Source organism: Trachemys scripta, chromosome 5 (assembly GCF_013100865.1).
Source record: "Trachemys scripta elegans isolate TJP31775 chromosome 5, CAS_Tse_1.0, whole genome shotgun sequence".
Classification (NCBI taxonomy): Eukaryota; Metazoa; Chordata; order Testudines; family Emydidae; genus Trachemys; species Trachemys scripta.
This window is the reverse complement of record NC_048302.1, coordinates 67,719,889-67,731,213: the sequence shown is the minus strand read 5'-3', so window position 1 is coordinate 67,731,213 and position 11,325 is coordinate 67,719,889. Positions and strand designations below refer to the sequence as shown.

Below are 11,325 nucleotides of genomic sequence, written 5' to 3'. Positions count from 1 at the left end.
TAATCGAAACATCTGGAGATGCATGCATATATATATATATATATATATATATACATACACACATACATACATATACACACACACACACACACATACACACACAGCATAGATTCAACAGACCATGATAAATATGTTACTGTAAACTGAACAAGAGATTTTCCCAAGACCAATGTTTCTAGAAAATTCATTTACATTTCTGACCAACTGTTCTGTATGGATGTAGACTTAATTTCCTGTCCTGTGAAGAGAGACATACAATACATATTTAATTTTTTGAATGTACATATTAACTCTTCAGAATGTTTCTGCTATAAACTAGATTGATCTACCTAGTAAACATTTAGGTCTATAAATCATATAGGTTGCAGTTATATGAAGTTTTAGTGACATGGCCATTTCTATGATTTGAGGAACCCTGTACAAAATAGGGGCCTCAGCCAGCACCCTCCATATATACATGCCCCAGTCCATCCATGCTCAGTCCTTTAGCTCCATGATCAGCTCTTATCCTGTGGCAATTTCAGTTTGCAGCTTTCCACAAACAAGGCCAGCAGATGGGGTGTAATACTGGTCACCAAAAAAGGATATTGCAGAATTAGAGGGGGTTCAGAAAAGGATGACAAGAATAATCCAGGGTATGGGAAAAACTCATAAGAGACAGAAAAGACTGGGATTTTATCTTAAAGATTAATAGAGGGCACGTGATAAATATATAAAATAATAAATGGTACAGAAAAGATAGATCGATCAGAAAATTCTATACTCTCCAGCTCAATACACAAGGAGAGATTAAACGAAACCGAAAGGTGGCTAATTAAAACCTGATAAAAGGAAATAATTTTTTATAACAACTTTGCCACAAGAAATGGTTGAGGCCAAGAATTTGACAAGATTCAAAAAAGGAATTGGCCATGTATAGGGATATCAAGAATATCCAGAATGATCATAGTTAATATGATTTTGGAAGCGCTGTTAAGCCTCATAAACTGAATATAAGGCTGACAGCCAGCAGGCTGGTGTGTGAGAGAGAGAAGCCAGATGAATAAGAACAGAGAAGGCAGAAAAAGAAGGTTCTAGAGAGCAAGCAACTGCCTGAAGCAGCACTCCGAGGCAGCAACTGGAGGAGCAGCAGCAGCGCCAACAGTCGCCTTTTTCAGATAGAGCAGAAGGAGCAAAGACAATACAGAGGGGTTTTATAGTGAAGGAGTGTAAATCTGATTTTTATACTTTATCTTAAGGAATAACTGGGTGTGTCTGTAAATAAAGCTGGACGCCTGCATTTGTGAGAGCCACCACACCCATCCTGCAACCATTTGGCCAATGCTGATAGTTACTAGTTAACACTAACATCCTATTTCATTAATATGTAATACTGTGATGTTTTCTTATGTCTATATATAGAAACTTTGTACACTATATTGTATCAAATTTAGGATTATACTGTAATGTTACATATAGGCTTCATACATATGAATTGGAAGTCTCCATGTGTTTTAATATGTAACACTGTAATGCTTCCCTGTACATATACGTTCTGTTTACTAACTGTGTTGGGGCTTTATGCATGTGTACAAGGGGTCTCTATGTACCTTGAATATTACATTATAACTGCTACATGGTCTATGTATGCTATATGTTCTGTGCTGTCTGTGTCTTATTTTGCCACTTTAATGTATGATTTCTAATTAAGATTTAATAGTGGTTTACTATGTCTTAATAGATTATATTCTTTCTTGCTTTATTGAATGTATTGTAACTGCTTATTTTCCTTTCAATAAATGACACTGTTTTTGAAGAATTGCTGCTTGTATGTCAATCCTTTGAGCAGAAGGCTGTATCCGTGTCCTCCCAAGGGTTAGCGGAATTAGTCTGCTCTGGGGAGTCCTCTTCGGGCCAGAGGCCAACACATTGGTAGACCCTGGCATTTCCTCTAGGGCAAGCCACCTCTTTATTACCCATTGAGATAGAACAATTTTTAATTTGTTCTATGGTTATAGGCAGGCCAGTATATGAGAGATTGAGACCCAAAATTTGGGTAACTGGTGGAGAGGCAAGAAACTAGAGTTCCAGCTTCAACCTTCATAAGGAAATAGAATTTAGGGTTAAACATGGTTTCTAACAATGGAAGACATTTTGGAGGTTGATATTCAGTTTTGTCAGTTTGTACCATAAAAATAGTATCTCTACTTTCTTTTGAATTCGAGTTGATTGTGATAGTTGTTCCTATTACAGATAGACCCCATTTAAGATTCATGGCAAACAAAGAGCTCTGGAGAAAGAAAAAAAAAAAAAAAAACCCAGGAGATCACCTCTTTTTAAACTGGTTATGTATTTCAATAGAAACATTTACCTAGTTCCAACATATCTAAACAGATATCTGAGTATTATTTACCTTGAAGGGAATTCTCTTCCATTTCATTCTCTACGGTGCATGTACCCGGTTTTTCACAAGCTGTTATTTTGTCTTCTGCAACCAAAAAATATTCTGATGCACTGCTCCAGTCACTGGACACTGATGCTTGACTTAGCTCTTCTATATCAGAATCTGAATGATTTAGTGTTTCACATTCTTTATCTACTGCATGTGCCAAGCCTCCCAAAAATGCATCACTACATGTCACTGGAGTAAGACAAGTTGCATTCTGTAACTGCAGAGTGTCAAGTTCATCTTCTTTCCTAGAAATCTCTTCTAAATCTTGGTGTGACTTATAGGTTTCACCAATATTTACATTATCTTCAACTTTCACATCTATATGAGGTTTAGTTGATGCAACACTAGGATGAGTGGAAAATACACTGCTTTCTTTACTAGGAAGGCCTGTTGAAAATAGAGAGCTGACTACAGCTGGACCACACAAAGAATTCTGTTGAGCAAGAGTGTCTTCAGTTTCAGTGTTCATAGATAGGTCAAAAGAAAAAAAGGAATTGCTACGCTTTGGACTTGTAAGTTCAGATATGGCCACTGTACATATTGGAGGTGTAGATTTTTCTACAACTAGATGTGCTTTGTCAATTGATTCTATTTTCATTTTTTCACTTTCACTTTTATTATTATTATTAGATAAAAACAGCATCGAGGAGGAAGATAGTGATTTGGAAGTACTTTTGACGGTGCCTTCAAATGAGATTACAGGTGAAGATTTACATTCCAGAATACAATTATTGGATGAGAAGGAAAGTGTGTTATTACAGGGGAGAGGCTGGGTCTTGGAAACATCTTTTTTTCTGGTGTCACTACTAGATGTAGTGCAGGTTATAGTAGCAGTGGAATCTGGGGTACTGGCACTCTGCTCCTGAGGGACTACTGTAGGAGATTTTAGCCAGTTATATTCTACGTCTTTGCTTACAGAAACGCTCTCTTTTCCGGTTTGAAATATTGTACTTTGTTCAGCTGGCTTCTCAGATAGGCTAGAAAATGGTGAAATCTTCAATGAATTGCTGAGTTTGGATACTGTAAAACAATCTCTTTCCGAATTGCTAAAGGTAAATGAAAAAACTGGCTTTCCACTTTCTGATGACTCTAGTTTAGGACTTTTAGAGGCAGCAGAAGCTTTAGCCTCAGTTAAAGCTGAAGAGTTAAACTTTGTACAATTTCCATGTTGATTGCCCATTTCATCTTGAGTATCACACCTTCCGACGTAAAACGTGGGGAAAACCGAATTATTCTTCTCTTTTTTGAAGAAAAATGTAGCTGCAGCTTTATTTAAATTGGGTAATGTCGAGTTATTACCCGAATTGGGGATAAAATGTGGAGCAGAAAGGCTCTGTGTGGGAGCACCTAAAAAGGTGGGTTTTAAAACAGGAACAGGTTTTGTTGCGGATTCTGGTAAGCCAATTGAAGTGCTAGGACTTGCTAGTGTTTTTGCAGAAATGGGAACCGGTGATGATTGAGCCATTTTTACTTTGTTTTTTATTACCAAGCCATTGAAATTTTCTGATGGGGTGGTTAGTTTGCTTACTTCCGGAGATCTTGTTCCATTAAATAACTTCAAATCACTGTTCAATTCAGAGAAATTCCAGTTCACAGGTGGAAAGCTGAATCTGTAACTACTGGAACCGGAAAAACTAGTGTTACTAAAACTTCCTTTTTGTAATTTTTGTGTTCTTATTCTCTGTGCATCTTTCACTTTGGGAGGTGAGGACAGAAGGGGAACTGCTGAGAACGTATTCTTTGAAGAATCAGTTATCACAAATGTATGCTTCGTATTTGCAGGTGAAGTCTGCGTCTTCAATTGATCTGATGTCCGATGACCCATATAATAATTATAACGTACCTCCTACAATTGTAGAAAATCACCAAATTATTTAGTACAAGGGAAAGTAAAGTAGTCAGTCATCAAAGTTGCAAGTTCTTTAAATATTATGGGAAGGAAAATTATTAATTTGTTGTGCTTATATGATCTAAGACTACTTTAAAAAGCAACAGAGGGTCCTGTGGCACCTTTGAGACTAACAGAAGTATTGGGAGCATAAGCTTTCGTGGGTAAGAACTTGCATCTGAAGAAGTGAGGTTCTTACCCACATAAGCTTATGCTCCCAATACTTCTGTTAGTCTCAAAGGTGCCACAGGACCCTCTGTTGCTTTTTACAGATTCAGACTAACACGGCTACCCCTCTGATACAAGACTACTTTACTTACTTAGAATATTTTGCTGACACTGTTAAAAGGCAACAGAAAAAAAAAAATACACACACTGTTCAGATTAGAAGAAATCTATTACTTTTTAAAAATCAAATATTTAAGTGACCCAAATAAACCCAAAATCCAATGGCATAAGTATCAAAGACTAAGGGCGGGTCTACACTACCCACCTGAATTGGCGGGTAGAAATCGATCTCTCGGGGATCGAATTATCGCATCTCGTCGGGACACGACAATCGATCCCCGAATCGACGCTCTACTCCACCAGCGAAGGTAAGAGCAAGCGCCGTCGACGGGGGAGCCGCGGAGGTCGATTTGCCGCCGTCCTCACAGCGGGATAAGTTGGCTCCGATATGTCGAATTCAGCTACTCGATTAGCTGAATTCGCATATTTTAAATCGACCCCCCCCCCCCGGTAGTGAGGACATAGTCTAAGACTACACAGAAGTAATATCTTTATAACTACAAGTTAATAAACAATTATTGCTAAAAATCAGAATTGATCAGTTTAAGATGCAAGAGAATATTTTCTTCTGAGAATAATGAAAATCTAAATCCAATGTAGTACTTTTTTATCCAGGGCCAATGAATTTTTAAATTCATATTTTTCTTAGTCACATTAAGATACACAGCAGCCAAACCTGTTACCTATGGTAACAAGGCAAAAGATGATTCACTTTATGTCTATAATACTCAAATGTCTCTAACTCTCAAGAGTATGGAACTGGAGAGGCACTAGTTATGGAAGGCCAAAACAGCTATCAAATGACTACAGAGGGAAGATATTTTAAGCCATTTTCTGCTAGAGGAAGAAGATAGATAGGCATGATGCAATGCAACTGATAAAGCCTGATGCAGCAACTCAGATATTCCTTCACTGACTGCAGTCAAAAGAAACTGGAATTTGGAATACTAGGGGACACACACAAGCCATCATTGCAGAAACTGTGACATGCAACCTACTGGAACTAACTGTTTAAAAATTTTAGCATGAGTTACCACCTTAAATGCACACAGAAGCATAGGCCCAAAATCAACAGAGACTATTAACTATTTCTCAGGAAAAGGTGTGGCATTCATTCATACTTCAGTTTGATCATAATATCGTTCCCACTGAAACTGGGCCTTACCTTCTCTTTAAGTATGGACTACTTAGTGTGGCCAAAAAAATGTTAACTTCTCAAATAAGTTTAAAAATAATCCACTTGCATTTGTAACAGTAAACAATCCACAACAGCTAACCCTTTTTAATAAAAGCAACTAGGTTGTAGTTGCAAAAAGAACAGGAGTACTTGTGGCACCTTAGAGACTAACAAATTTATTAGAGCATAAGCTTTCGAATAGGTTGTAGTTGGAGTTCTACATTTAATTTAAGAAAAAGGTTAGTGCGCAGTAGCCTAACTAAAAGTAGGTAACTGACCCGTCAAGAGTATCAGTTTAGCATAATTAGGGCCCTACCAATTTCACGGCCGTGAAAAACACATCATGGACCGTGAAATAAGCCCTTCCCCATGAAATCCAATGTCCCCTTGTTTCTCAGAGTGTCCCAGAAAAGGGGGCTCCTAGCTCCGGCTGGGTAGGGACAGGACTTGTCCATCCCCTGCACAGGTGCATGGGGGGTGGTGGGGAGGAGGAACCAGACCCACCTCCGGGTGCCTCTCCCTGCTGTAGGATGCTCTGGGACTGGGCAGCAGTCCCAGAGCTCCCTGCAGCTAGAGGAGTTGGGTCTGATCTTCCTTTGTTCCTAGGAGCACCCCAGTCCATCCCCTGCACTGAGGGGGGGGGAAGCCTCCGGGAACCTCCTGTGGCTGCAGGAAGCTCTGCAGCTCTCACAGAAGTGAGGGTAGCAATCCCATGACCCCCCTACAAACTGGTTTGCGACCCCCCCCCCCCCACACACACACACAATCCCCTTTTGGGTTGGGACCCCCAATTACACCACCTTGAAATTTCAGATTTAAACATCTGAAAATGTGAAGTTTACCAATTTTCAAATCCTATGGCCATGAAACTGACCATAATGGACTGTGAATTTGGTAGGGCCCCAAGCATAATGAACAAAAAAAAAAAAAAAAAAAAGGAAGCCTGTTGTAAACCAAGAGAAGTAAAAGATTGTGATGATATAAAACAGTAACTTGTTTTCCCAAACACTATTAGCAGCTGAGCAATACTTACACCAAAATGCATTCTTACCTCATGACTCATGTTTTGAAATGTTGACATTTCTGATATTGACATTAAGCGAGTACAGATTTTACTACCGTCAGTCAAAGTTTCCTCATGTCCCACTACAGGCTGAAAAAAGTTACATCAGACATTGTTCATTTTGGATTTTACAAAGCCAAAAGAACATACTTAACCATAAAAAAAATTAGTAAGTCTTGTAAACAAGAACTTACATAATATGTGTTGTGTATGTTTTTCTGATCTTTCCATTGTTTTGCACTATTTGTATATGCATACTTTCCAGTTAAACCTTCATTTCCTCCAGAAGAAAGTTCTGTGAGAAAAGAGGAATAAAATAAGACTGATTTATTAAAAAAAAATATATATATAATTTATAAAGAACACTTGACTCATCAGATGTAAACTTACAAAGTTATGAAACCGGGGCAGCTAAAAAAATTTCCATTTTGAAAACTGAGTATTGCTTTAATGTAAAGTTTATTGTGGTACTATAACAGAATTATTTTCAAAATATATGTGTTAAAAATAATAAACTGTGCACTGTGTTCAAAATATATGCATCTTTTTTCTACCTTTAACGATGCATGAATCAACTGAAGTCAGCTGTAAGGCCAGGATTTCATTAACCACAGATTTGATATCCATTTGCTTTTGGGTAGACTCTGGTGCTTTTTCATAGCTAGATGCTATGTGCATCAGGTCAAGCTGAGTCTTCATTCTGGAAAAAAAGGTGAACAAATCTTTTAGACAATTATTTGTGTTTCTCTGGGCTCAAAACAGGGAAAAAAAAGTTATACCTAGTTAATAAAAAAATTACATTAAAAAAGGAACTCAGTAGATAGCAGAAAATATTTGAAGAGATTGATCTTCCCCTATTTAGAATTTTCTAATTTCTTTTCTTAGAAAAGACCACTTGAGGATTTGTTTGCTATTTCTTCTTCCAAGAGGCATCTCTGTCCAGCAAAGAAGCTGTACTTTATGGCCTAAAAGAGAGTTAACCCCTTCTAGCTGTATGGATAGCAAAAGACGTTTCAGTAAGGAAGGTTTTTTTGGGGAGGTGGGAGAAGGGAAAAGGAGGGAGGGGTGGGGGTGGAAGAACTGATATTGTTATTTAAGCATTTGTTTAGTTTGCCCTAAATTTAAAGACGCATAATCCAGCATGATGAAATTTAAACAAGAAGTAGGCATTCAACATCAAGTCACCTTATTCTTATGGAACAATTAATTTTGTCAAACCACCAATCCGCAAAGAGGCAAATCATTCCATTGAGAAATTTTAAATATGCAATAAGTGAATTTGAAGAAACTAAGTTTTATTGTCCAGAATTCTTCATCTCTCCTGTACAAGTTTTTGCAATAATTAACTAGTCAAGCAGAAAAGGGTTAATACGTGCACTATGAAAATATAAGATGTGCTGAAATACCATTGCCAAAGATATTCTTCAGTAATAAGAAATAAAGTACCATATATACTTGTTCATTAGCCCGTTCGTTTATAAGCCGACCCCCCAAATTGGTTAGGTAAAACTAGCAAAAACTGCATGACCCCTTTCATAAGCCGACCTTATATTTCAGGGGTTGGCAAACTTTGGCTCCTGGCCCGTTAGGGTAAGCCTCTAGCGGTCCAGGATGTTGTGTTTACTTGGAACAGCACACCGCGGCCACGGGGAGCTAAGGGGCTCCATGCCTGTGAACGCTCCAGGTAAACAAAACGACAATGTATTAGATATTCAAATCAATGATTCCATAGGAGTTTAAAATCATCAAATTTTGGTGTAGACCCGTTTATAAGTTGACCCCCGCTCTTTGGTGTGTCACTTTTTTACCAAAAATATTCAGCTTATGAACGAGTATATATGGTATTGTTAGTCCACTATGTCTGAACCCGAATTACACCTTTTTCTTCAGGGGTCATTCCTAAAGGCCTCAGTGGTGAAACAGAATTTTAAAGTTCTGTTCTCACTTACTATAATAACCTTTAAAATAAATTATATATATATATATATACACACACACACATACACACACACACACAGCCCAATTAAGTATAGACATAAAAGTGCAAAACCATAAAAAAGCCAAATATGACATTTTGTGTATCCCACAGCAAACATTTAAAATCAGCAAGAGAAGGTACTGTACTCCATTACTTAAACAAAAAATAAAACAAAAAACCTTGCAAACTTTTTACAGAAAGTTTGCATAAGAAGTTTAATTCCATTATTATATTAGAGCTGACTGAATCAATTTGTATGTGCTCAAACATTGATTCTAATTCATTAAAGTATCCAAAAAATAGTTTTGAAAACATGTGATACTCGTGAATTGGAGCATTTCCTTTGCTCAGTGAAAATTACGAGCAACTCCTCACTTAATGTTGTAGTTACGTTCCTGAAAAATGCGACTAAGTGAAACGATGTTAAGCGAATCCAATTTCCCCATAAATAAATAAATAAATAAATGGAGATATCCTATCTCCTAGAACTGGAAGGGACCTTGAAAGGTCATTGAGTCCAGCCCCCTGCCTTCACTAGCAGGACCAAGTACAGATTTTGCCCCAGATCCCTAAGTGGCCCCCTCAAGGATTGAACTCACAACCCTGGGTTTAGCAGGCCAATGCTCAAACCACTGAGCTATCCCTCCCCCCATAAGAATGAATGAAAATTGGGGGGGGGGAGGAGGGAGGGAACGGGGGGGGTTAGGTTCCAGGTAAATTTTTTTTTGCCATACAGTATAGTACTATAGTTGGGAGGTGCCCTCGCCTTACCCCACACGGGCACAGCCCACTGGCATTGGAGACAATGAGGCAGGTAAGGAGGCTGAAGGTGCTGTAGGCTAGAAGCATGTTGTGCAGCAGCAGCAGCTTCCCCTACTCTGCAAGCACCGGGGCGGGGGGCTCAACCCTTGGCCCACCCACGCCACCCCTTCCTCCAAGCCTCCACCCTTAACCTGCCTCTTCTCCTCCCACTTCCCCCTTTACTCCGCATGCTGCGTCCTCGCTCCTCCCCCCTCCCTCCTGCCCGTGGCAATCAGCTGGCTTGCAGCGTTCAGGAGGGAGAGGGGAGGAGTGAGGACATGGCGCGCAGGTTCCCCATCCCTCCTGAACACCGCAAGCCAGCTGAGGAGGCAGGGGAGATAGGGGGGAGGTGCACCGCATCCTCGCTCCTCCCTCCTGCCCACGGGAATCAGCTGGCTTGCGACATTCAGGGGGCAGGAGGGAGGACTCTGTGCGCAGGCTCCCCCCTCCTTCTCCTGCCTGTGGCAATCAGCTGGTTTGTGGTGTTCGGGAGGCAGGGCAGGAAGGGGGAGCCTGCGCGCTGAGTCCTCGCTCCTCCCCGCTCCCTCTTGAATGCCACAGGCAGGAGGCAGGGGGAGGAGGTGGAAGGCGCTGATCTGCGGGGTCTGCCGGGGGCGGGAAGGAGGCACTGCGTGTGTGTGGTTGGGGGAGGAGGAGGGAGAAGGAGCCATAGGGGAGCTGATGGGGGGCTGCCCTGCATAACTTTAAATGGAGCATGTTCTGTAATTGAGCAGGGACATAAGATCGAAACAACGTTAAGCGAGAGGACATTAAGTGGGGAGTTACTGTACAAGAATATACAGTTCAACATATAGTAAATTAATTATATTCACTTTAATATAAAATTTAAATCACCAAATTTATAATGTGTGTCAGTAACATTTCATACGGAAAGAAGCTATTTTATCTAATTATGTTAGCAGGACCTATAAGCATAATTCCTGAAACCTTCTTTAATACTCCCACAAAAACTAGATTTTTTACAGTCCCACAGCAGCATAGCATCTGGTAAACTAAAGCAGTGGTTCTCAAAGCCGGTCCGCCGCTTGTTCAGGGAAAGCTCCTGGCGGGCCAGGACGGTTTGTTTACCTGCCACGTCCGCAGGTTTGGCCGGTCGCGGCTCCCACTGGCCGCGGTTTGCCGCTCCAGGCCAATGGGAGCTGCGGGAAGGGCGGCCAGCGCATCCCTCAGGCCATGCCGCTTCCTGCGGCCCCATTGGCCTGGAGCGGCAAACCACGGCCAGTGGGAGCCGCGACCGGCCGAACCTGCGGATGCGGCAGGTAAACAAACTGGCCCGGCCCGCCAGGAGCTTTCCCTGAACAAGCGGCGGACCAGCTTTGAGAACTACTGAACTAACGCACAAACTTAAGTCAGAAAGAGACTAAGAGATTCAAAGAGTCAGTTTTCAGAACAAAGAGAGGTAAACAGCTGTGTTCCCCAGGGATCAGTACTGGGACCAGCGCTGTTCAACATATTCATAAGCGATCTGGAAAAAGGGGTGAACAGTGAGGGGGAAAAGTTTGCAGATGATACAACAAAAAAAAAAAAAAAAAAAAAAAAAAAAAATCACTCAAGACAGTTAAGTCCAAAGCAGACTGCCAAGGGTTACAAAGGTATCTCATAAAACTGTGTGACTGGGCAACAAAATGGCAGATAAAATTAAATGTTGATAAATGCAAAGTAATGCACACATTGGCAA

General features: G+C 40.4%; 1 protein-coding gene across 4 annotated transcripts in view; it reads right to left on the bottom strand.

Annotated features, from left to right (window-relative positions):
- LOC117878444 overlaps positions 1-11,325 on the bottom strand; it is a 37,027-nt gene that overhangs the window by 17,332 nt on the left and 8,370 nt on the right. For 3 of the 4 annotated variants that reach the window (XM_034772636.1, XM_034772637.1, XM_034772635.1), the window contains exons 5-8: positions 7,402-7,547; positions 7,042-7,142; positions 6,836-6,937; positions 2,393-4,277 (exon numbers count right to left, since the gene is read on the bottom strand). In XM_034772636.1, coding sequence (XP_034628527.1) covers positions 2,393-4,277; positions 6,836-6,937; positions 7,042-7,142; positions 7,402-7,547 — 2,234 coding nt within the window. Of the gene's footprint in view, positions 1-46; positions 239-2,392; positions 4,278-6,835; positions 6,938-7,041; positions 7,143-7,401; positions 7,548-11,325 lie in introns of those variants that run through there. The other variant, XM_034772638.1, reaches the window with a different exon arrangement.